The 26,974-nt window shown below is 41.8% G+C and overlaps 1 protein-coding gene across 3 annotated transcripts; it reads right to left on the reverse strand.

Annotated features, from left to right (window-relative positions):
• Positions 1-253: 253 nt before the first annotated feature.
• Positions 254-26,492, reverse strand: GLE1 (GLE1 RNA export mediator). Of its 3 annotated transcripts, none has more exons than XM_065928333.1 (16): positions 26,333-26,492; positions 20,997-21,218; positions 15,840-15,950; positions 13,765-13,913; positions 13,456-13,516; positions 13,017-13,271; positions 11,375-11,606; positions 10,557-10,669; positions 10,312-10,381; positions 7,005-7,147; positions 6,713-6,903; positions 6,024-6,153; positions 5,129-5,233; positions 3,947-4,029; positions 2,987-3,050; positions 254-1,419 (listed from the first exon to the last, which is right to left on the reverse strand). In XM_065928333.1, exons 1-16 carry the CDS (start codon positions 26,429-26,431, stop codon positions 1,351-1,353), a joined length of 2,097 nt encoding a protein of 698 aa, XP_065784405.1. In that variant the 5' UTR covers positions 26,432-26,492; the 3' UTR covers positions 254-1,350. The 3 variants fall into 3 exon arrangements, with proteins under 3 accessions (XP_065784405.1, XP_065784406.1, XP_065784407.1); XM_065928334.1 differs by lacking the exon at positions 26,333-26,492 and adding an exon at positions 26,190-26,245; XM_065928335.1 differs by lacking the exon at positions 26,333-26,492 and adding an exon at positions 22,227-22,365.
• Between the last annotated feature and the right edge of the window lie 482 nt (positions 26,493-26,974).

The raw sequence follows: 26,974 nt of genomic DNA on the forward strand, positions 1-26,974 counted from the left end.
CCCCTTTCCTAGTATTGTGCCCACGTCAAAAAATACTTTTCCATCTGCTGGATAAAACAGGGTCAGTTATCGGGATATAACTCCAAAAACAGAAAAAAGCAGTTTTCCCAAGGTGAAGGTCAAGAAGGCCAAAAAAAGGAAAAAACATACTACTCTATACCCAGACTTAGATACCACCATACCCCTAATGATTTACACAGCTCCAGGTACACAAAAGTGATCATACTGAACCAACTGGATACAGCAATGGGCGTTTTTTAAAAACCAAGCTTTATTATTTATATTTTGGCACCATAGTCAGTAATTCACAGAATGGGTTGCTTCAAGCTGTTGAAGATTACCAGGGAACCCCCTCACAAACACACCCCCACATACAACATTTAGAACAGAGGAACAGATTCATGGCCGCCGCCTCTGCAGAATGAAGGAGTCTTTTCATAGAGCAAATCTCCACTCTTATCTGAACAGCCAGACTCCGGATTTTTGTAGTGGCGTTAGTCAGGCAAATCTGTCATCCATTGCTCAGAACATGTAAAGAATTATAAGGCCCTGATTCACTGCTTACAGATGCTCAGCTCAAGTACAATGCTGCAAGCCCCATCTCAGCCCATCTTAATTCAAACTGAGAAAGTTTGGTTCATGCATCCCGAGTCATCCAGGAACCAAATTCCAAAGTAAGAGGATAAATAGTTCTTCGTGGTTCAGTATAACATGTTTTAACAGTCCTAATCCCAGACAGTAAGCTATCTCTGATGCAATTTGGGACTTAGTCCATGTCTACATCAGGCATTTCTTCTGAATTTATAAATACTTCACAAGCTAACTGAGGCAAAACAACCATAACCCAGGCCTGCATGTGAAGATTTGGGCCTCAACTATTAAGTGCTGCTTTAAAAGGGACCTCAAGTCTTTGTTCATTCCAGAAATTCTGAAAAGGGGCAGCATGCAGGAAGGGGTTGGGTGTAGGGGAGTAAAAGCAGGGAGCTGGGTTACTTCAACTCAGAGTGAAACAGTCAAGGTATTAACCTAATTTCTCAAAGACACTTAAGAGACAAAGGAAATTAAGGGTAAGATCAAGCATTAACCTTTTATTCTCATAATTTTTTTTTCTTCTTTTCCATAAAAATGAGAAAGGCCAATTTTGTTTACTGTCGTACGGACCTCTTTAAGGAGTCACCAGATCTATTAAGGGACCTCTTAGATTTGTGGCCCATAGAAATCTCCTCTTAGTCACAAGATACAAATACACAAACCACATATTGACATGACTTTTCCCATGTACAGCTGTCTTCAGCTGTTTTATTATTGCTCCTCTGCAACAAAACGGTGATGGTGGGTGCTGGAGTGACATCAGGAACGCCAGAAGGAGGAAGTCAGGAAGCCCTTGGGGACAGGAATCTCCCTGTGCTGCAGACATTTCTGGTCAGGCAAAGACAAAGAAAACCAAATGATTCTCTGATAACACTGCTTCCAACACTTGACAGTTGAAGAAGGATGTGGTACATAATACATAGTGGAATATTAGCCATTAAAAAGAACAAAATCATGCCATTTACAGCAACATGAATGGATCTAGAGATTGTCATACTGACGGAAGTAAGTCAGACGAAGATAATTATCATATATTACTTATACATGGAATCTAAAAAAATGTTGCAAATGAACTGATTACAAAACGGAAGTCAGAGTCACAGATATAGAAAACTGTGGTTACCAAGGGGGAAAGGGAGAGGGGTAAATTGGGAGATTGGGACTGACATATACACACTGCTGCTGCTGCTTCTGCTGTTGCATCGCTTCAGTCGCGTCCGACTCTGTGCGACCCCAGAGACGGCAGCCCGCCAGGCTCCCCGTCCCTGGGATTCTCCAAGCAAGAACACTGGAGTGGGTTGCCAGTTCCTTCTCCAATGTGTGAAAGTGAAAAGGGAAAGTGAAGTCACTCAGTTGTGTCTGATTCGCAGCAATCCCATGGACTGCAGCCTACCAGCCTCCTCCATCCATGGAATTTTCCAGGCAAGAGTACTGGAGTGGGGTGCCATTGCCTTCTCCCACATACACACTACTATATATGAAATAGATAATAAGAACCTTCTGTATAGCACATGGAACTCTACTCAATACTGTGTAATGACCTATATGGGAAAAGAATCTAAAAAAGAGTGGATATATGTATATGTATAACTGATTCATTCTGCTATGCAACAGAAACCAACACAACATTATGAATTAACTACACTCCAGTAAAAATTAGTTTAAAAGGAAAGGCTGTGTATAAGACTTCTACTTCTGCATCAACTGCAGTGGAGGACAAAGGTCAGGTTATCCTTATGTCTATCTCATCCTCATCTCCACAACCTGGCCTCACCGTCCACTACTGCTATTTCTCCAATTGAGCTACTGGAAACTTGAAGTCAACGGGCTGTCTTGGTAGATGTACCACAGAGTTCTCAATGATTTGTCAGAATTCACTTCTTAAACTTTTTTGGCACATGGAAAAAGGAAAGGAGTCTAACTCAAAGTACAGTCTGTTCTCATGAAGAAAAGTGACCAGTTCCCTAGATCTGAGACTGAGAAAAGAACCTTGGACGAAATGCAAAAAAAAGTATCAGTGAGCTAAGATTCATTAAATATATTTTACATATATTTTATTCTGCACAGGCAGTATGGACAATGACACACAGGAAAATAATGAAATGGCACCCTTAAGGTGAAGAGGGAATGATGTACAAAAAGTAAGGGGGGGGGTGCGTTTCCTGGTAGCCTAGAGGTTAGGACTCCATGCTGTCATTGCCGAGGATCTGGGTTCAATCCCTGGTCAGGGAATGAAGATCCTACAAACCACATGGCATGGCCAAAAAAAAGTAGGGTTCAGAAAAATCAAGGTTAAGAGACTGCAGTCAGTCTGGAGGGGAGGCCCAAGACTTGTCAGACACAGACACTTGAGGCTGACAACAGTTTGGGATATGCTGATCCAAGGGCACCTTACCTCCAAGAACTGCTTGAGGCGTATGAAGGAACCCATCTGCCCTGAGCTTGTGATGGCTTCAATCCTACAAGGAGAGAAAGAAGACAGTACCTATGGTTCACACATATCTTTTGGAGAGGGGTTAGGGACCTGATGATCTGGAGGAAGTGGCAGAACGCATGATTCCCAGAGATATCTTCTAGACTTAGGATGCTGTCACTCTACTAAATGGTCTCGGCACTTTATTTCAGACAAGAGGGTAAAGGAGAAGAGAGCACTATTCCTTCCCAAGGTCTCTGTCATCAGGTGAGATGGGTGTTGCCAATGCCTTTCTCCCTTCAGAGAGTTGAGAGGGATGAGAAAGGGCCTTGAAGTTGAATCCCTCAAAAGAGTCAAGCAAACTGGCTGATCAATCAGATTCACCAACTGATTTATTGAGGGGGTTAGACTCCTTGGCTTCCTTCATGACTGCATGTTGTCACCATCCCAGATTATCTGGGGGAGTCTGAAAAACAAGAGAGTTTTCAATGGGATCTGAATCCAAGATCTTCCTAATTCTTTTTTTGATGTCTCACTCAACACAAGTGCTTCTGATTGAGTCAGAAACAATATCTGAACTTCCTTGGTGGTATAATGGATAAGAGTCTGCCTGCCACTGTAGGGGACAGGGGTTTGATCCCTGATCTGGAAAGATTCCATATGCTGCAGAGCAGCTAAGCTCATGCCCTTAGAGCCTGTGCTCCACAACAAAAGAAGCCATCTCCACGAGAAACCTGCACACCACAATAAAGGAGAGACCCCGCTCAGAACAACTAGAGGAGGCCTGAGCACAGCAACAAAGACTCAGCACAGCCAAACAAATAAATAAAATAAAATAAATTTTTTAAAAAGAGAAACAGCATGTGACAGCAGCCATGGGCATCTGATTTCATGAGTTTTCACCTACCAAATTCTCTGGTGTCTAATCAACAAGTCTAATACCTGGGGAAGTAGTCCTCTTTGATGAGAAGTATCATCTTCCAGAACTGGACCTGGTACTGCTTCATGAGGGCATTCCCACACACCTAGAGGGGAAGGTGCACACCATCAGAGCAGGGAATGAAAATGGACACTCAGTCATAAAGGATAATCAGCCCTTTGCCTCTCATTCCTATCAAGAATTTCAGCCACAATGCCATTCAGCCAGCTAAGCAAGGGAATTAAAACCAACTTTCTTCTGAAGCATTCTCACATATGGCAATACCTCCATTTAACCAGACCGCTAGGTAGCCAGGTGTTTCAGAGGTCATGACTCAAACTTAATTTACTATTGATTTTAAAGGAATAGCATTACTTCCCAACCTTGGTAATCAAGGTAGAAGGAATACCATGTGTTTTCAATGACTTGGGATCAATGTTCATTTACTGTTGACTGCAGGAGCTGTCAGGTGAGTAGAAACTGTTGGCATTATGGGCCAAGTGGTCTCAGATTTGTTACGGCATGTGCTCCAAGCATTTATTCTTAAGAACTGTCTTCTTTTCACAGAAACCCTTATTCTTACCCTACAGTGGGGGACCCTTATAGGCAGATAGGACTGTATACAGCCTTTTAGATGAGATAGGTACCTGACCTAAGCTGGTTAATCTTATTTTCTCTCCTGTCTATTAGCAGTCCCGCTGATGGGACACTAGTCCCACTACACTGGGTGACCACACTGAGGCTGAGGGATACAGCCCAGGAGCATGTTCTCCACTGTGTACCAAGAAGCAGAGAAAGTTGGCCTACAGAGCAAGTAGGAGGCAACCCGCAGGAAGAGCAAACATGAAAAGACCATGCGGTCCCAGAGAGAGGCTGCCTTGGCCCCTGGTGACATTCCAGTTCCTGGTTCCAGGCCCTGATGAGGTTCAACTGTGCATCCTACCCTCCATTCTCCGAGTGAGTCACTTCTATATCCCTAAAGCAAATTCCTTTTCACTCGTACTGGGATGTAGTTTTCTGTTCTTTATAATCACACAGAGAAGAAAAGTACACTGGGAAGAAAAATCAAAGCTTTCTCTTGGGGCTTGGGAAAAAATTTCTAACACTGGCCCCTAATGGTGTTCACCGTTAGTCTCTATTTGTCTATTCGTCATGTCACACAGCGGCCCACTGGTGCTCTCTCGTGTGATAATTGTACTACATACCTCTAAGAAGTCAAAGAGGAGGGTAGCCGTCACATCTGACAGGGGCTCCATGTTTAAGATCTGTGCCAACCAGCGCCAACCATGATTTAAGCCATGAGGGTGAGTCTGGGAGCAGAGAGGCTTGGTCAGGATTTAATCTCATTTTATTAAGAGGTCTAAATTGCCAACGTCATCACCCAGTCATTACCAAGGGAACATGAACCCCCTGATCACCTAACCTAAGCACATGCCACAGGGCAGAAACAACAGAGGCTGAACAAATTCTGTTTTTAAATATTGCAACACACTGGGACCCACACATTCTTTACTGGATTCCTTCAAAACACAGCTGTCAGCCTCAGTTTCAGGAATTCTAGTTACTTTATAAACAGTTCTTTATTATTGACATTTTATTAATTATTCCTGGTACCTTCAGCACAAAACTTGGGACACAGCAGGTGCACAGTAACAAGTTCCTAGACTCAACCAGCTTATATTCCTTTCTCTTTGGGTTTCCAAGTCCACTAACTTCTCCATCTCTCTAATCTCCATTCCTTGCAAAATGAACTAGGCAGGCAGGTCAAAGCCCTGGCCCTCTGCTGTGGCTCTGACAAGTGTGTATCATTACAACTTGCTAAGCCTCCGTCTGCCCCTCTGTGAAGTAACGTATGTAACCTTGGTATGTAATTGGTCTCTAAGGCACCAATTAGTCTCTGAACAAATGACTCTGATGATCCAAAAGTTTCCTAATAATCAATACCCACTTCTCTAAAGAATACTTACGAAGCAGCGCTATTCTTTAACTTATCACATGATGGGACTGTTCTCTGAAAGGTCAGTATTTCCTTCAGGTAAGATATAATAATATGGACCCTGGTCCAACTGCTCATTATCCATAGTAACCCTTCTCTGCTACCTCTTGTCGGTTTCCATATGGCCACCGGAGCTGGATGATGGCGGCATAGAGACGGATCATCCCAGACATGCGCTTTAGAAAGTTGTCCTGCTGCTCTACTTTGGAATCCTTTACTTGGTAGCCAAGCATCCTATGTGGTAAGAAAAAATTCAATGTGATAGAGTCAAAGTTAGGGTGACCAATCCATTACTATTTATGGCTAAAATTAACAACATACCATTACATTTAGCATTATTACTAATACATTATTACACATGACTACATTGGTAAATGCACTTTTGCTTACAAAACACTCACATCCATCATCAAATCTGCAACATAAAAACCTTGAGAGGTAAATTCCCAGAAGGTAATGAATATTATTATCCCCATTTACAAACAATGAAAAAAAATCTTTAAAGAGGTGAAGAAACTCCCCATTTTTGAAAATCTATTAATAGTCAAAACAAGGGTAAAATTCTAAGATCCCTGGACTCTAAATCCAGAATTCTTTCCGCTGTACTATATTGATTATTGATACCTAAATCCACAAATCCTAAAAGTCACCCAGTTTGCATGAAAGACACTGTATTCTCTGACAGAATGTTCAAGGTACATAAGAGATGCTCTGAGGAGGGGAAATGAATCTCAATTCTCTCTCTCTCTCTTCCACTCATCACCTGGGGACAGCAAGGAGAACAACACTTCACCTCTGATAGTCTTCCAAAGCCATTCCCTCTTTGAATGCTGGGTAGAAAGGAACAGAGTAAGGACACTTCTTGTGCAGATGAGCCAGGATGAGGTCCCCTACTCTGGGGTGGAGCTCCCAGATCCCGGAAGCCACAACCGCGATGGGGAATGCTGCTTCGTGATGGGAGGCCACTTCCTCCTCCCCTTGTTTCTGGGAGCACAGAGAGGGGGAGATTTTAAGTTAATACTTGAGAAAGGCTTCAAGGTTAGGCACCAGCCTCTTCCCATATCTTTGGCAATAAGGTTTCTCACCACAAATTTCTCTGCCAGTTTGTACTGGACAAAGTCTAGGCCCTGTGGGTTAAGTGTGACAGACACGGAGCGCCCGCCAGACTGAACAGGTTTTCCAGAAAGTAAGCTGTGGATCTTGTCAAAGATTTCCTTCAGCTTCGAGCCTGGGTATGACAGAGATAGAGTCTGTGATAAGATACAACTGCAGTCAATCTATTTTTTTATCACTGCAATAACAAAGCCTCTGTATAAACCCAGCCCTACAGAAGTTCAGAGCCTAAAGCCAAAATACAGATGTAGAAAAATATATGACAATCAAATGCATGTTGCAGAGGATGCGAAAGTACATAGGGTGTGGTATTATTTTGAAGGAATTTATCATTGGTAGAATGAACTAATTCTGAAACTGACACATCAGAGAGATAAATAGTATAGAAATAGGTGTTGAATTGTTCCAGATGCGACGGGTGTGGCTGATGTCCCTAAAGAAGTCACTGGTAACTCCAGGGAACACCTTCTAAAGAATCTCCAATTCACAGTGGCTTCCCCTCCTTCTCTTGGACCCACCTTCCTCCACAGAAGCTATTATTACATTCATATTATAGATCCTGTGTGCCCCACCTTCCACACTAGCTAGTTAGATCAGGACGAGTTAAGCTGAGCTAATCAGCCAGCTGACTGAGTCAGTTCCCTGAAGTGGCCAGTCCTGTGCTGTCCCTGTCACGTGGACCAAAGAACAGCCGTCTATAGAAGGAGAATGAGGGTGGGCAGAGGGAAGCCTGAGAGAAGAGAGAAAAGGCTCATAACATTTCTGGCTCCCGAGATCCAGCTCCACTCCTGCCATAGGAAACTGATTTCTCTTTAGGACAAACCCCTTACTCTACCTATTTCTCCTTCCTTTCCTTTTTTTTGGCTTAAGCAGATCTTAATTAGTTTCTATTATTTAAAATCAATGTTTGAATGAATACAGCATCTCTAATTTACCTGCCAAGTTCATAATCATTTTAAGAAATGTTTTAAAAATCTCAGAAATATCCTCCCCAGACCACTGATTCAGTTTCATTGAAAAAACAGGGAAGAGGGGCGGCACATTTCTTAGGAATTAAGAAAAAAAGGAAGAAACCAAGAGTTAAATAATGAGATGTCATAGTAATTTCAAGGCCAATAATCCCCTGAAAACAGAAGCAGAGACTCTAACCTGATACATTAAAATATGTATGTTTCCATACAAATTTACTCAGCTCACATTCCTGCCAACCCATAACCCAACTATATCTTTACTGAAGGGTTCAGAGGGCCCCACTGGCCAAATCCCCATCCAGCCCCTCTCCCTGAGCCCCTCCAATTAGGAAAATCAGATCCCAGCCAATGCCTGACATGGCCTTCCGCCTCCCGTATGCCACAATGGCACCATTATCTGTCTTTAAATTCTGCTCCACATTTAACTACTCATGGACATGCACCTCTAAAGAGGCAGGAATTAGTTCACCTCTTTCTCAGTCATTTCACACTTCCTGAGCACTAACTCTGCAGAATGTCTGTGTCTGACCAGGCTGTAAGCTCTCATAGAGCTTACGATAATGATGGGAACACAGGGACACAAATGTGAAACAGGTGGGAAAGTCAAGAACAGCAAAACTAGAGCCTAATCAGGTACAGACAGTGAACTAGAGGAGGCAGTCATGGGGATGACTCTCGGTTCAGTTAAGGTGACTGAGTAGATAAGGTGCTAGTACTGGTTACTGAGAGCAAACAGGAAAAAAGGTGGGTAAGAGGAGGACGATGAGAGGTCAGCTTGGAACATGCTAAACCTGAGGAAGCTGAGACATATCTAGGCAGAGCTGCCCTTCGGGTAGCTGGAGCAAGGTAACCTGAAGCTCAGAAGAAAGGAATGACCCAGAGACTGAGCTGGGTGTCATGTGTGCAGAGGTGAAGTTTGAAGCCAGGGGGGTCTCAAAATGAGAACCCCAGGGTGAAAGCATCCCCAGGACACACCTACCACCGAGGTGGAAACAGGAGACTGAGGAACCCACAAAAGAGAAAGAGAGGGGGGAGAAGGAGAAGCTGGAAATTAATGTTGCCTCAGAAGCCAGAGGAAACAGGGCCAAAGGGTAACATGAAGATTAGAAAAGACTGAGAAAACACAAAATCAAAAGAAACAGGTTTTAGAATGTGAGTGACAAGCATGTTTAAAGGGAAAGGAGCTTGTAAAGAAAGTTATTTTGTAGAAAACAGAAGAGCTGTCTCTTGAGGGAGATAGGAGGGGATGATAAGTTTCCCGAGGCTCGTTCAGGGCCAAGGCGGAAGGGGAAGTGTGGGCCGGAAGGGTACTGCATTATTTGAAACAGGATGGTTTCAAGGCAGATAAATAGAGCTGTGTTCTACTGCAGTGGGTGGGTTGGGGGGTTGCGGGGTGAACCTGAGGATCTTACACCCGAGGTCTCAGTTTTCCAGATGAAGGAGGAGGCAGGGGTGGTCAACTGAGGGGTAAAGACCAAGGACAAACCTGAGGAGACCAGGGAAGGTGTGGGACAACTGTCTGGTCAACCTTTCCCCTCACTGCCATGGCTATTAAAGGAAATGGCACTTTCAATTCTAGAAAGTGATATATATTTATTTATTTAGATCTTGCTTTGTTCCAGAAGGAATTCCAGGCAGCAAAGTGATATGTAAGTTCAGTCACAGAGCCTCTCAAAGGCAGGAAGTGCAACTTCCCACACTTTCTGGGTAACAAGTTAATCAAGGGAACCTGGGTGGAGGTTAAGTCAGAGCAGCTTCCCAGCTGCACAAGCTCCCCAGCCACTTGGCAGCACAGTCTCTACTGTGGAGGCTTCCACATCTGAGCTCTGTGAAAATGAACCTCTGTTTCTAAAGAAGAGGGGTCTCCGTGTGGTTCTTCCTCTCTAAATCTCAGTCTCTGGAGAAAAAAGGTAGGCATTCTCAGCGTTCTCATGTATTAACAAGCAGGTTTCGAGTCTGGAAAAGCTAACGTTGTAGGACAAAAGCAAAGAATGCAAGTTACATCCTAGGCTCCCTAAGGGGTGCTTTCCGCAGTAACTTCTAATAGTAGCTAAGAGTCTTCCTAAATAATTTACTACTAATACATAACTTATTTAAAAAGAAAAAAGAGTTAACAAACACATAATGATTACCTTCTACATGCAGAGAATAAACCAGCCAAGGCACATAGCTTATACACCTGATCCAACAGTCAACATTTGCTCAGACATAATCTATTTATAGGAACCTTACAGACAAGTGGATTTGGAATCTCAATAAACACTGGTACAATGAGGTGAAGGGCCACATTCTTAACTCTCTGACCAACCTGCAATGGTAGAGATCTGGCTCACTGGGATCGTGGCAGCCTTCTGGAGGTCCATCTTGATCTTTTTGGCCTGCCAGAGGAAAGCAGCGAGAAGGCCAACAGCGTTTTGAAGAGCTGAGTAGATACCATTAGGATTAGGGATGTGATGTGACAGGCGAGCTACATTTCTTGGGGACGTGAGGCTGTGTGTGTGGGGGCGGGGGCGCCATCAGGCCCAGAGAATGCCCAACTCCTGTCCCTCCTACCTGACTGTCTTTGCTGTTGCTCAGGCCCTCAAAGGCCAGCACACACCGACTGGAGGCCTCCTGCAGCTGCTGGTACCACTGCATTGTACTGTCTTGCACCTTCACCTGGAGGTCTGAGGAATGAAAGAAAGATACTTCCATAAAAGGAGAGTTTATTGAACACTTAATATGAGCTAGGTACTATTCTAATCAACTTAAGTAGAATTGATTGAACATTTAATATGAGTCAGATACTGTTCTAATTACATATGTGTTAACTGCTTTCACTGTCATAATAAGCCTATAAGGTGCATTCTATCATCGTCATTTTATAGATAAGGAAACAGGCATGGAAAGGTTAGGTAATTCGGCAAAGATACAATGCCAGGAAATAGAAAAACTAGATTCCCACGGATCTGACTCCAAAAGCAGTGTTCTCAACCATTATGCTATATTGATTCCCCATTCCCTCGTGTTTAAACATATATTCTGTACATACTTATTTAAAATACTCAATAAAATAAAATACTCAGTAACAGCAACATGTGGAATAATATATCTACTAGGATTATGGAGAATTTCAAGTCCTCATGGCAAGTGTTGGAATCTGAAGCCAGGCTCCATATCAATCAAAACTGAATGGAAATCATTAAAAGTACCGAATCTGGGGGGGGGGGGGGTAAAAAAAATAAATAAATAAAAGTACCGAATCTTACAATATGTAAAAGTTCTGATAAATTGTCCTGTAGCTTAATATAGTATTCAAAACATGTTCTCGCTTCTTTTCACATTCTGAGTTACACATCACGTTAAAGGACTATTTCCACACCAAGACCCACCTTCGTTCGGTTTCGCCCCTGGGCCCTGGCTGGGAACGGGCGACTCTTTGTGGGCCTCCGGCCTCTGCTGCATCTGTGACCCTTGCCGCTTTCTCCGGGCTTCCTCTTCATCCCGCCTCCTCTTCTCCTCACAGGCCCTGGAGATCTCCTGATGCAAGTCTGAGAGGAGGTCGCGCATTTCCTGTAGTGCTCCCTCAGCCGCAGCTTGGTCCTCTGCTGTGGGAAAGCCGTTCTGTCACGGTGACAGAGGCAGAGCTCAGTGGTTATTTCCTGAGCACCTGAGGTGCTGAATCATACCTCACACAAGTCCAAGTATTTCTAAACTGGAATTGTGCCAAGGGAGTACCCACGGTCAGCATGTTGATACCTACTGCTTTCCTGTTCTCTTAAAGGTAATACTGATTTACCATCACATTCATAGTACCGAAGGGTAGATCTTTCAATGCTCTCACCAACACTGGGAACCAGCCTGTGTTTTCTACTACCTTTTCCCACTAATAAGTGATAAGGCTTCATGAAGAAACACCCAATTTTAGGTCTGGAGAAGAAAATGTTCAAGATGAGGTAGAAAACAGCTTGCTTGCTTTCTGCTGCAACAACTACAACTGTCCCATGTCCAAGGGACAGAGAAGCCAACGTGAAGGTGTTCCCATTACACAATTTGAATAACAAACTATAATAGATGACATATTATACATCAATTATATAAAGTTCATATGTTCTTAATGATAGTACAAAAACAAAACCTCAAGTTACTGTGGGAGAATGCTAGGAAAGCAACTCTATACTCTGAAAACCGATCAAAGGAAAGACTCAAATATTTATCCTTCCTTCCCTATATAGACTGTACTTAAGATAGTTTATGGGGAAATTTTCTTTGTAGTAGAATTCTAGCTAAAAAATATGGAAAAATGATAGAAAAACTTAAAATTGACCACTTCTAATGAAATAACCATCCTGGAATGTGAAGTCAAGTGTGCCTTAGGAAGCATCACTACGAACAAAGCTAGTGGAGGTGATGGAATTCCAGGTGAGCTATTTCAAATCCTGTAAGATGATGCTGTGAAAGTGCTGCACTCAATAGGCCAGCTATGTATTTGTCAGGATTATAGTAATTATGCTTTCAAAATATCATGTTAACTGAAAAAAGCAATATACATTTCTCTAAGGTTTTAATTTTTATCATAAACATGGCAGGTGTCCAGTATATATTAATGAACTAAAGTGTTCTGCATTTAGACGAAACAAATATTTTTTTAACCTAAGGTAAGAAACTCTCTATCAGGACTTCCCTGCTGGCCCAGTGGTTAATTAAGACTGAGCTCCCAATACAAGGGGCCCAGGTGCGACCCCTGGTCAGGGAACTAGATCCCACATGCTGTAAGTAAGACCTGGTGCAGCCAAATAAATGAATATATATTAAAAAAAAAAAAAACTCTCTATCTATAGAAGGTCAATTAGGGTGGGGAATCTCACACACACACACTGTCAGAGAAAAAATAAATGCTAACAGTGGTTATCTCCAGGTAAGAGGATGACAAGTGATAATAAGCAGGTAATATTTTAAAATCACAAAACCATTTTGCTTTTAAGGCTCTTCATTTCAAAGACAGGAGAGAGTGTGTTCCTGAAGCCCCCTCACCTCCGAAGTGGCCCGGATGATCCCTGAAACAAGACCGCAGAGCTGGTTGCCTCGGGTCCGGAAGGCAGACAGGTCGACCTGCAGCAGGCCCCTGTGCTGGTCGGTGGAGTCCAGCTGCTGGCTGAGGTGCAGCACCTCCTCCTGAAGGGCGTAGAGGCTGCGCAGGCGGGCCTGGCCTTCTTCCTTCCGGAGCCGCTCCTGCTCCTCTTGCTTCAGGCGCTGCTGCTCCGCTTCCCTCAGCTTCAGGTTGAGGATCTACAGAAAGGACTGTCAAATTAAGGGGCTCCTGGGACTTCTCCTTCTACATGCCTACAGTCCCACGCAGACTGCCTGTTCTCACAGATGGGCCCCAAGTCAGCCACAGCGCGGCATGACAGGGGCTGGGTCCTCTATGACTGCCAGACAGTGAACACCCACAAGGGTTCTCCCGGGCGCTGACCTTCGCTCTGTGACGATGCTCGGCTTTCAGCTTCTCTTGCTGCCCCAGGGCTTCTCTGGAGCTGAAAGAAAAATGGAGGGAGGAAGAGTCAGGAATGCTTCCTAAAATAGTTCTGCCTCTCCTAAAAGCTTCCTCTCTTTGATTTGCATTGGTCATCTTTCCAAGGATGGTCCTTTTCCTAGGTTATAAGCTTCTCTGGCTATTTTATTTTGGTACGTAAGGACTCAGATTCTTCCCTCTGGGTTTTATGTTGGGAAGGAGCTCTTGTTGACCATGCTGACATTCCCCTTGTAACTCAGGGAGACTCACCTCTTCTCCATTACTTCCCGTAAGTCCTGAAATTCTTTATGATGCTTCAGTTCCTTTCGTTCATCAAACCGCTTCAGTTGTTCAGATGCCATCTCAGAAAGGGCCCGTACCTTCTTCTCCTGCTCCTCCTGCCACTGCCTCAAGCCCTCCTGCAAAGGATCAGCACCTGCTCTCTGGAGCTCCATTATACCCTGCTTGTCTACCCCTGTGAGATGCCCTCCCATCAGGCCTCAACCCCATCGAAGATACTCCGGGGCATGGAATCATCTTCCTACTTCTCAAAATCTTTGCTTGAGTCACCTGTCCTCTTTCGGTTGATCTTTAAATTCAGCTGTTGTGGAAAGCCTTCCCAACTTGCCCCACACTGTTCCTGTCACTCCAGCATAAGCTAAGAATGGACAGGATTTTACCAATATATTATCAAATAGCCCTGCACCTTTAAGTTTCCATCCTGTGCATTCTTTTTTTTTTTTTTGGCCACGCCCTGTGGCTTGTGGGATCTTAGCTCTCCCACCAGGGATCAAACCTGGGTTCTCGGCAGTGAAAGCAGGGTGTCCTAACAACCAGACTCCCAGGGAATTTCCATCCTGTGTATTCTGATGAGGGCTTCAGGGTCATCTAAAGAAATTCTTATTCTATTATGCTATTCCTATCTCACTCCTTTCTGTAAGTTATTATCTCTGCCTAGATTCTTTTCTTCCATCTTCACTTAGGAACATCCCTTTCTTATACATCTAAAGGTACCAGGTATTTCATTTATTATTCACAAGAGTACTCACATTTAACTTTTAAGGGCAATTAGACATTTTAACTATCAAAATTTAAAGTATACATATCCTCTGACACTTGTTCCATTTTAGGAACTAGTCCTAAGGAAATACTTGCCTATGTGTGCAATGATATATGCATAAGGATGTTCATTACAGCCCTGTTGATAATGGCAATGAATTTGAAACAATTTAAATCAACAGGGAAGTAAATATAGTAAGTTATACTAGAGAATACTCTGCAGTCTTTAAAGAGAATGACATGCTATATACATATACTGACATGGAGATATATCAAAACATACTGTTAAAAAAGATACTAAGCTATTCTATTCTGAAACTTATTTTGCAACATGAGGGAGATTATCAGCAGTGAAAAACGTTCTACTTAGGTCTGGAAGAGAGAAAGTCCATGGACAAGTGATGACTGACAGAGCAGAGCTGAGAAAACCTGAATACACAAACACCCTCTGTCTCTCTTTCTAACCATTTCTCACCATCTCCACTGCTACATCCTTGAGTCTAAGCAACCGTCATCCTTTTTCATCCAGTGTCAAAGTGACGGCTTCAATAAGTGTTGTTCTCTCTTACTCAGACTATAATAGCCTTCTAACTATATTTCACTCATTTCTCTTGCTTACTTCTGCCTCTCTCTCCAGCAAATAAACTCTATGAGGACATGGATTGTGTCTCCTTTGTTCAATGTTTTATCTAGACCTAGAACAGAAGTGCTCAATAAGTATTTGGTGATTCCATGAATAAACGGATGAGGGTAGATGCTAGAATTTCACTTTATAAACTCACCTACTCTGTAAAAATTTTTACAAAAGCATGTATTGTTTTTCTAATAAAAAAAGTAAAGTCACCTGAAAGTATCAAAACACTGTTAATTGGCTATACCCTAGTACAAAATAGATATTAAAAAAAAGAAAATAAAGTTAAATAAACATTAAAATAGTGTTATTCTTTTCTCAAGAGGCTGTTAAGGCCCATCTTCTCAGTATAACTTTATCTGACAATGCAGATCATCTTCAAATTTTGGAAAAGTAAATGGAAACCGGGAAAGTCTCAGTAATCTTCCTAAATTCACAGGTAAAATAGAAGCGCTAGGACCTGAAACCAGCTTTGACTTCAGAGAGTTTACTCATGACTGTTACATTGTAACTATCTCCCTAAGGAAATGAAGCCACTAGCAGGTAGGGCAGGATGATCAGCATATGGCGGACATTCCTCTTCCCTGAGGAATTGCCTGTGAATGTGGCTCCCAAGGGTCAATGTCAAGCCTGCCTTACTTCACGGGTTACTTACTGCTCCTTTCATTCTGTGCACCAGCTCATACATTCGGATGCAGCCTTCCACTTTCATCCCCCGGGGGGACTGAAGTACCATAGGTTCTGTATGTGGAGACTCCTGTTTGTCCTGTATAGACGGAAGACAGAAAAATTAAGCTTTTAAGACAGTCAAGTTGGTATTATTCTGTCTGAACAAAAGCCACATCCCTGCTTATAATCAGCAACCAATAACAACAAAACAATTTAAGTTAGAACCAGGGTGCTTTTCGTTATGTTGACCTTACTCTAATTGTTCTCCTTAGCAAATTAAGTGGGTGTTTTTGCTTTGGACAGTTTTTTTGTGTTATTTTTTTTGCTTGCTTCTTCTTTATTTTGATCTGTGTACCCTATTTCCCCCCATTTTTTCTTTTCTATTAAGTGTCCATTTTTGCTGGGTGGGATGGGTTGGACAGAGAAACCCCAGCCCACATCCCCAGTTCATCCATGCCCCATAGCCTCAGGGGTCAGTAGGCATGAGATCAGCCCAGCAATCAAAGTACTCTATCCCGCTGTACCCCGTGTCTACTTCAGGAATGAGGCTTATGACTTAAGCCAAAGTCTACCTCTGAACTTTTCTTTTATATATATATAATTTTATTTATTTATTTTTAATTGATTGATGACTGCTTTACAAACTTCTGAACTTTTCTGATGGAGCTATTTTGGAGGGCTTTCTCTTCTGGGGACACTAACCTAAGAAGGTATCTGTCTAAGGCTATCAACAGACATCCTGCCACACAGTCTATCTGAAAGATAAAATCAAGAAGAGTTACACAGAACTGAGAGAAGAGAAGCAAAGCCCCGTGTTTGAGTCATTGGATCAAGTCAGAAATAATATCAAGGAGAGACAAGCAGAAAATGGATCCTCCAGATCTAACTGATTCCACATTCCTAGACTTCCTGGTTGTATGAGCAATTAAATTTCTCCCCTGACCCCTTTGTTTTGTTTAAGCTAGTTTAAACGAGGTTTTCTATTACTTAAATACCAGAAATTCCTAATGATACAATTTGTTGTATAAAGCCATCCAAAACTTTACTTAAACCTTAAGAATTATGGAATTTTATACCTGGAGAGGCCCTCAACAATTTAGTCCAGTACCAGATTTACAGACAAAGAAACTGAGGGAAAGAGGGAAGAAACTGTAGGGAACAGTCTGCGGGTATGCCACAATCCTGGCAGGATCAGAACTAGAAACTGCTGCCTCTGAGAAGCTGCTCACAGAAACTTCTTTTTTAATCTTGAAATAAGTATAATTCACAGAAAGTTTCAAAAAATGTACAGGGAGGCTCATGCACTCTATATTTACCCAGTTTCCTCAAATAGTAACAACTCTCATAAATATAGTAAAATATCAAAAACAGTAAACTGATGGTTTAAGTCACATAACTTGTTTGGATTTCACCAGTTCTGACAGGAATTCATTTGGGTATGTGTAGTTTTATGCCATTTTATCTCATGTATAACCATGATTATAAAGGGCAGAACCGTTCACCACAGAGATCCCTGGTGCCACATCTTTACATCTCTTACCTGTTCTCCAACTCTATAATGACAGTATTTCAACAACCTTAAATAAATGGAACCACATGGCACATAATCCTTTTCCTTTTGGCTGTTCCACGTAGGATCTTAATTCTCCAACCAGGGATTAAACCTGTGACTCCTGCACTGGAAGCCGTCATCCTAGTTTTAATTTTCATTTCCTTTAATGGCTAATGATTGAACATACTTTCTTTTTTTTTTTGATTGAACATATTTTTGTGTACCTATTTTGTCATCTGTATATTGCCTCAGGTGAAAATGTCTGTTCATATCTTTTGGTCATTTTCTAATTGAAGGTTAGAAAGTTTCTGTTTAACCTTTGAGAGTTTTAAAAATATATTCTAGGTATATAAACCTTTGTCAGACATGTGATTTGCAACTATTTTCTTCCAGTCATGAGTTTATTATTATTCTACTGAGAATTTTTTAAAAAATATTTACTTATTTATTTGGCTGCGCAGGGTCTTGCAGCATGCAGGATCTAGTTCCCTGACCAGGGATCAAACCCAGCCCCCCTGTCCTGTCAGGAGTTTTAGTCACTGGGCCATCAGGAAAGTTCCAAGGTTTTTTATTTGATGAGGTCCAATGTATTAATTTTTCCTTTTATGGATTTTTAGTTTTTAGTGTCAAATCTAAAAACCCTTCAACTGGCCCTAAGTTCTGGTTATGTTTTTTTCTCCTAAAGTCTCATAGTTTTACATTTTGAGTTAATTTTTATGTAAGTTACGAGGTTTATGTTGAAGTTCATTTTTGCACCTATGATGTTCAATTGCTAGATTTAAAGCCTAGTATTTTTAAAGATGAGGTGCAAAATATAAACTAAAAAGTAAACTTCTTATGCATGGAATCATGCAGTCTTTCATAATATGAATAACCATCTCTGTCCTATATTACTTTTTAGGATTATTATTTACTATACAATTAATTGTTACTTATTACGAATAACTCTCACAAAGACATTTCCCCAAAGAAGTTATACAAATGGCTAATAAGAACTTGAAAATATGCACAACATCACTAATCATTAGGGAAACGCAAATCAAAACCATAAGGAGATATACTTCTTACCCACTAGGATGGCTACTGTGGGGGGAAAAAAAAACAACAGTAAAAAACAAATATTAGCAAAGGAATGGCAAAACTGAAACCCTTGTGCACTGCTAGTAGGAATATAAAATGGTACAGCTGCTGTGGAAAGCAATATGATAGGTCCTCAAAATTTAAACATAGAATTACCACATGATAAGGGAAAAAAAAAAAAGAATTACCACATGATCCATCAATTCCACTTCTGGAACATAACCCAAAGAACTGAAAACAGTTACTCAAACTAACAGATGTACATGCATGTTCATAGCAGTACTAGTCACCAACAGCCAACAGGTGGAAGCAATCCAAATGTTCAGTGACAGATGAATACAGCGAAGTATAATTCAGCTGTAAAAGGAAGGAAATTCTAACACATGCTACAACAAGGATGAACCCCTGAAGACAGTATGCTAAGTGAAATAAACAAGTCACAAAATGACAATATACGATTCCACTTATATGAAGGATGTAGACCTGTCATTTTTATGATGGTTTTTCGATACTGGGGATGGGAGGAAATCAGGAGTTACTGATTAATGAGTATTCTTAGTTTGGGATGATGAAAAACTTCTGGAGATGGATAGTGCTGATGGTTATACAACACTATGAATGTGCTTAATACCACTGAATTGTGACACTAAAAATGGTTAAATGGTAAATTTTACGTCATGAATATTTTACTAATTAAAAAATATGTTTGCACCCTTTTATCTTTGATGCCTGTTATACAGGCATTTATTTTAAGACAGCTAGAAGATATACTTTAAGATTAAAAACAGAAAGATCTCTATGCAGAAAGTTTTTCAGAGGAGTATCTTTAAAAGCAATGAAATGGAAAAACACAAATGCTAAATAATAAAGGAATAGTTCAATAAATTACAGGATGTTACATATCCTGTAAGCAGATATTTACAAAGGTGGAAATAACATGAACAAATAATTCAAATAGTTTGCGAACAAAGTCAAGTCGGGAAGGAAAATTAGAACACCAAAGTACACACACAATTTAATTATGCCAAGGTATAAGGATGCAGGCTTATGAGACTGGAAAGGAGTAACTGTTGACTGAAACGATGAGATCATAGGGAGATTTAACTTCTTCCCTTTTTTTTTTTTTAAACTTCTTCCTTTTGATGCAATGAAAACATGTTTTCAGTAACCAAAAATTTTCAGTGAGTATGAACAAAAAGGACTTTGTCTTTTGGAACCCAAATATGAGAAATGTAATCTCTACCTTTCTAAAGAGTTGCCTAGTTTTATTCTCCTGACACAAAAACCTTGAGAAAGCAAAATAATGCTGTAATGCATTATTTTAGTTTAGAAGGCTTTTCTTCTTTATATTCTTAGGCCAAATACTACTTCCCATATCTTACTTTGATCCAGAAAAGATTTAATGCAGCTTATAAAGAACATAAACTATAACAAGCACAAATTAAAAGTCAGAAAACATAATAAGAATGAGGCAGATATACAGAGACACAGATAGAAAATGAATCATCTGTAAGATATATTGTCAAGTGGAAAAACAGAAACCAATGAAAACAAACAAGATACACAACAGTATATTCTAGCAACTTTGTTTAAAAAGAAAGAAACAAACAGAACTGAAGAAAAAGCAGCACACATGGAAAGCTCTCAACCCCCCAGCGGTTAAGACCCTGCACTCCTGATGGAGGGGCAAGTGTTTGACCCATGGTCAGAAAACTAAGATCCCACAGGCCACACAGTGTGGTCAATAGATTAATTTTAACAACATAATTACCAAAAAGAAAATACATATGTTCTTGTGTATCTGTACTTACACAAACAAACTCTGGAAACAGGAAGAGAAGAGAAGAGCAAAGCACAGCAGAGCATCAGTAACAATTTGTTTTTAAGTGGGAGAACTATCTCATTCTCTGCCTGCCCCCTTCTCCTCTTGCCCTCAAGGGAGGTGACAGAGGATGAGATGGCTAGATGGCAGCATTAACTCAATGGAGGCGAGTTTGACCAAACTCCAGGAGATAGTGGAGACAGGGAAGCCTGGTGTGCTACAGTTCATGGGATTGCCGCGGTGGACACAAGTCAGCGACTGAACAACAGTAACAACAAGTAGGAGAAAGGAAGGCAGGAACAAAATCGAACCAAAAAGGTACAAACTCATTTGGAACCAATGACAAGGTATGTAAATCTAAGAGCAAGTATAAAATTTACTCAGTCTTCCAGCAGGCAACAACAAAAAGGGAGATCTTAAGAGTTAAACAAATGTAATGCTTATGAGAAAAAACAATCCAACTCCTCAAGAAATTAACTACTATTCTTGGTACTAAGAGAGGAATTTCTCTCTCTGGATCTTCATAAAAAGAAGTGGCAGACACTGTTCCTACAAATAGCTACATGAAGAAGAAGCAATCATTACTTTCTCAGAGTAAAGTCATTGTAGTATGACAATGATATTATGAGTAGACACTTCAACTCTGCAGCCACCATTGTCTTCTGTCCTAAGCAGAGTGAAAACCTTACCTTGGTTCCATTTGATGTTGCTGAGGAGACAGGTGAGAAGGCAGGGTTTCTGAGAGGAGATCTGGGAACAGATGAAGGTTGGTCGAGGGCTGAAGTAGATACAGAGGATCCTGACGTCTCAGAGGGAGGTTCGTTCTTTTGTATGTGAGGCAGGACGTGATCTACTACCCATCCAGAGTAAGAAGACAGCTTGGGAAGAGACATACATTCTTGTAAAACATCCTAGAAGACAAGAAAAAAGTTAAGTCCAACTTGCATGTCAACTGATCTAAGCAACCAAAAAATAATTTTGTCCTTATAATCCACTATATGCTTTATTGAAAATCTAGAAGTCCTAATAAACATTAATACATACCTACATACCAAGACCCAAAGTAACTGTATTAACAATCAGAGATGAAAAGAAAGTACAGTAGTTTCTTGATAATGATCTTGACTACTATCTTTTTAGAGTATCAGACTAAACAATCCTAACTGCAGAAAAAGGAACAATTCACAAAGATGGTCATTAAAGTAGACCTGAAAGCAATCTAAAACACTGGAATGGAAAAGAACACATGAGGAATTCTGAAATAAACTTAGTCAGCAAAAACAAGACCAGAAGCTGACTGTGGCTCAGATCATGAACTCCTTACTGCCAAATTCAGACTTAAACTGAAGAAAGTAGGGAAAACCACTAGACCATTCAAGTATGACCTAAATCAAATCCTTTATGACTATACAGTGGAAGTGAGAAATAGATTTAAGGGACTAGATCTGATAGACAGAGAGCCTGATGAACTATGGACGGAGGTTCCTGACATTGTACAGGAGACAGGGATCAAGACCATCCCCATGGAAAAGAAATGCAAAAAGGCAAAATGGTTGTCTGAGGAAGTCTTACAAGTAGCTGTGAAAAGAAGAGAAGCGAAAAGCAAAGGAGAAAAGCCAAGATATTCCCATTTGAATGCAGAGTTCCAAAGAATAGCAAGGAGAGATAAGAAAGCCTTCCTCAGCGATCAATGCAAAGAAATAGAGGAAAACAACAGAATGGGAAAGACTAGAGATCTCTTCAAGAGAATTAGAGATACCAAGGAAACATTTCATGCAAAGATGGGAACAATAAAGGACAGAAATGGTATGGACCTAACAGAAGCAGAAGATATTAAGAAGAGGTGGCAAGAATACACAGAAGAACTGTACAAAAAAGATCTGCACGACCCAGATAATCACAATGGTGTGATCGCTCACCTAGAGCCAGACATCCTGGAATGTGAAGTCAAGTGGGCCTTAGAAAGCATCACTACAAACAAAGCTGGTGGATGTGATGAAATTCCAGTTGAGCTATTTCAAATCCCGAAAGATGATGCTGTGAAAGTGCTGCACTCAATATGCCAGCAAATTTGGAAAACTCAGCAGTGGCCACAGGACTGGAAGAGGTCAGTTTTCATTCCAATCCCTAAGAAAGGCAATCCCAAAGAATGCTCAAACTACCATACAATTGCACTCATCTCACACGCTAGTAAAGTAATGCTCAAAATTCTCCAAGCCAGGCTTCAGCAATACGTGACTGTGAACTTCCAGATGTTCAAGCTGGTTTTAGAAAAGGCAGAGGAGGAAAAAAAAAAAAAAAGAAAAGGCAGAGGAACCAGAGATCAAATTGCCAATATCTGCTGGATCATTGAAAAAGCAAGAGAGTTCCAGAAAAACGTCCATTTCTGCTTTACTGACTACGCCAAAGTCTTTGACTGGATCGAATAAACTGTGGAAAATTCTGAAAGAGATGGGAATACCAGACCACCTGAGCTGCCTCTTGAGAGACCTGTATGCAGGTCAGGAAGCAACAGTTAGAACTGGACATGGAACAACAGACTGGTTTCAAATAGGAAAACGAGTATTCAAGGCTGTATATTCTCACCCTGCTTATTTAACTTATATGCAGAGTACATCATGAGAAATGCTGGACTGGAAGAAGCACAAGCTGGAATTAAGATTGCCGGGAGAAATATTAATAACCTCAGATATGCAGATGACACCACCCTTATGGCAGCAAGTGAAAGTGAAGTCGCTCAGTTGTGTCCGACTCTTTGGGACCCCGTGGACTGTAGCCCACCAGGCTCCTCCGTTCATGGGATTCTCCAGGCAAGAATACTGGAGTGGGTTGCCATTTCCTTCTCCAATGGCAGAAAGTGAAGAGGAACTAAAAAGCCTCTTGATGAAAGTGAAAGAGAGTGAAAAAGTTGGCTTAAAGCATAACATTAAGAAAACTAAGATCATGGCATCTGGTCCCATCACCTCATGGGAAACAGATGGGGAGACAGTGGAAACAGTATCAGACTTTATTTCTGGGGGCTCCAAAATCACTGCAGATGGTGACTGCAGCCATGAAATTAAAAGACGCTTACTCCTTGGAAGGAAAGCTATGACCAACCTAGATAGCATATTAAAAAGCAGAGACATTACTTTGCCAACAAAGGTCCGTCTGGTCAAGGCTATGGTTTTTCCAGTGGTCATGTGTAGATGTGAGAGTTGGACTATGAAGAAAGCTGAGCGCCAAAGAATTGATGCTTTTGAACTGTGGTGTTGGAGAAGACTCTTGAGAGTCCCTTGGACTGCAAGGAGATCCAACCAGTTCATCCTAAAGGAGATCAGTCCTGGGTGTTCACTGGAAGGGCTGATGCTGAAACTCCAGTACTTTGGCCACCTCATGCAAAGAGTTGACTCACTGGAAAAGACCCTGATGCTGGGAGGGACTGGGGGCAGGAGGAGAAGGGGACGACAGAGGATGAGATGGCTGGATGGCATCACTGACTCGTTGGGCAGGAGTTTGAGTAAACTCTGGGAGTTGGTGATAGACAGGGAGGCCTGGCGTGCTGCGATTCATGGAGTCGCAAAGAGTCAGACATGAGCGACTGAACTGAACTGACTAATGGCACATACACTCAGTGAATATTAGTCATTTAAAAGTGCTGACTGAATTCTATGTAAGATTCAATTTTTTTCCAGTTTTATTGAAAAACAGACATACATCACTATAACCATAAAAGTGTAAGATGTAAACATGACGGTTTGATTTACATAGATTATAAAATGATTATATAGGTTCAGCTAACATCCATCTTATCACATGAGTGCACGCATGCCATGTCAGTTCAGTTGTGTGCAACTCTTTGTGACCCTACGGACTGTAGCCTGGCAGGCTCCTCTGTCCATGGTATTCTCCAGGCAAGAATACTGGAGTGGGCTGCTGTGTCCTCCAGATCTTCCTGACCCAGGGATCAAACCCGCATCTCTTACATCTCCTGCACTGGCAGGCGGGTTCTTTACCACTAGTGCCACCTGGAAAGCCCATCTTCTCATATAGATAAAATCAAAAGAAAGAAAAAAGGACTCTCAGCACATGCTCTCTTAACTTTCTTATATAAGGTATAGCTGTGTTAGCTACAGTCATCAAATTGTATCTTACAAATCCTAGTACCTTTCTTTTAGGATGCCATTTCAAAAGGTGGGTTTTTTTTGTTTTTTTTTACTTTACGTTTCTGATATTCCATTGTTGGTGTAAAGAAATGTAACAGGTTTCTCAGTGTTAATCTTATATCCTGCTCCCCTGCTAAATTCATTTATCAGTTCAAGTAGTTCTTATGTGGAGTCTTTAGGGTTTTTTTACATACAGTAGCATGGCAGCTGTATATAATGACAATTTTACCTCTTCCCTTCCAATTTGGATACCTTTTTATTTTTCTTGTCTGACTGCTGTGGCTAAGACTTACAATACCATATTAGACAGAAGTGGTGAGAATGGGCATCCCTGTCTCATTCCAGATTTTAGTAGGAAGTTTTTCAGCTTTTTACAACTATCGAGTATTGTGCTGGCTTGTGACTATGTCATAAGTAACTTTTATTATGTTAAGATATGTTCCTTCTATACACACTTTGGTAAGAGTTTTTGTCATGAGTGGATGTTGAATTTGAGACAACTTCCTCCTCATTCTTTAAACCAAAATAAATTCCAGAAGCAATGCTTCAAATGTAAAAATAAAACTACACAAAAAAACACCATAAACAGAAAAAAATTTTAACTGACAAACTAGAAAAAATATGCAATATGTATCTCAGATAAAGTAATATTATTATCCCTAATACATAAAAAACATACAAAATACTGGCAAAACCCCGACAAGAAAACGTGCAAAATGAGCGTAAGACATATAAACTGGCAATTTAAAAATAAAGATATAAAACTGGCTCTTAATACTATTTGGGCACATCAGAGAAAGGGTTGATTAAGGGCGAAGTTACCAATAAACGCTAAGAGTGGAGGTTTGACAAAATACTAATTGGGTACAAAGGGAAAAATGATGAATTTTAAGTGGAAATATCTGGCAGATACCATTGTGATCAACTGATAAATGGTAGCGTCACCAATGCTGGGATGGGCTGAAGCATTTATGTGTTATGGATTTGAGTTACTGAGAACACCTCATCATTTCTGCGTTATTCCTGCCAAGAATGCATAACCTAAGTCGACAACGAACAGACTCATGATGGAATTCATCCTATAGAATATAAGGTATATATAGTCTTTAAAACTGTCGAAGACAAACAGAGAAATGCTTTATAAGTGCTATATATGTTCGTTTGAAGAGACTTCATACCTGTAGCTAGATTAAGAGCAACTCGGGAAAAGGCTATGCCTTAAATATCTCGACATTCCCCACCTGCGCGGTCTGTTACGGGGGCTTTAGCACATCTTAGATGCAGCGACCACGCCCCCATTAAGGTTTCCAGGTTTGCCTGATGTCATCTAAAATTTTGGTCAGGGCAAGAGAAGGGCGCGCGATAGAGGATGAGACGGCGGGACGGCATCACTGACTCAATGGACGTGAGTCTGAGCAAGCTCCGGGAGATAGCGAAGGACAGGGAAGCCTGGCGTACTGCAGTCGCCAAGAGTCAGGCACGAGAGAGCGACTTAACAGCTACCACCACCAACCGTTCACCGCTCAATCTGGATCTCCTAACACAAGAGACGCGCAGTAATAAACTGACCCTGAGAGGGAGGCCAGGGCTGCTTTGACAACCAGAGCTGAGGCGCCTAACTTCGGCAGCGGGGAGCAATGAAGCCTTCAGAGAAGAGCATCTCTGAAGGGGAGCTCCTGAGAAGCTAGAATAGTGGGGAGAGAGAGAGAGCAGAAACTCTAGGACACGGCAACGTACACACAGGAGTCAAGAAGCGGACGCGTGTTGTGACAAAGAACGCAGGGCCTCGGAGGAGGAGGGCTTGCCAAAGGCTAAGGAAGCACAGAGGCCCCTGACGAGCGGCGGGTGGGACCGCCGGCCGCTTAGGGGCCACTGCTCACCTCACCCCGCAGCAGCCAGTCGCGGTCGTAGCAGAGGCGACCTTTGTCGGAGCTGCGCAGAGCCTGAAGAGTCTCCCAGCAGCGACCCTCAGAAGGCATGGCCTGCCCAGCTACAGATCTTTAGATGCACCGCTTGTGACAAAACAAGCCCTCGAATCAGCCGCCCGGAAGCACGTTCTACCTTCCGCTTCCGGGGTGCACAGGCAGGAGCACAGTTCAACCCCGCCCCCAACGGCTGCGTGGCCCCGCCCCTCGCACCAAGCCCGCCCACCCATGCGCCTGCGCACAGGACTTGGCCTGTGGCTCCTGCTTCCTGCCATGACTTTAGACCTGCGGGCTTCAGTTGGGTGGGCCTTATAGGTTACAGAAAAGTGAATAGGTTTGATGAGGTTGTGGACAAGTTGGAATCCTCATACACTACCAGTGGGACTCTAAGATGAGGCAGCTTCTGTGGAAGACAGTGTGGCAGGTCTACATGTTGACTGTGCCCTTCCACTGCAGGGGAGGCTTGGGTTCCATCCCAGGTCAGGGCATTAAGCTTCTGCATGCCATGCAACCATCTCATCCTCTCTTGCCCCCTTCTCTTGCCCTCAGTCTTTCCCAGCAACAGGGTTCTTTCCAATGAGTTGGCTCTTCGAATCG

This window comes from Muntiacus reevesi, chromosome 3, assembly GCF_963930625.1.
Source record: "Muntiacus reevesi chromosome 3, mMunRee1.1, whole genome shotgun sequence".
Taxonomy (NCBI): domain Eukaryota; kingdom Metazoa; phylum Chordata; class Mammalia; order Artiodactyla; family Cervidae; genus Muntiacus; species Muntiacus reevesi.

Excerpts from the sequence above, each read along its gene's own strand:
- GLE1 (XM_065928333.1), bottom strand. The coding sequence starts at position 26,431 with ATGCCTTCTGAGGGTCGCTGCTGGGAGACTCTTCAGGCTCTGCGCAGC. Across the intron at positions 4,030-5,128 it reads TCCTCTTTGACTTCTTAGAG|GTGTGTGGGAATGCCCTCAT; the intron begins GTATGTAGTACA and ends CTTCCCCTCTAG. Across the intron at positions 1,420-2,986 it reads GCCTCAAGCAGTTCTTGGAG|AAATGTCTGCAGCACAGGGA; the intron begins GTAAGGTGCCCT and ends TTGCCTGACCAG.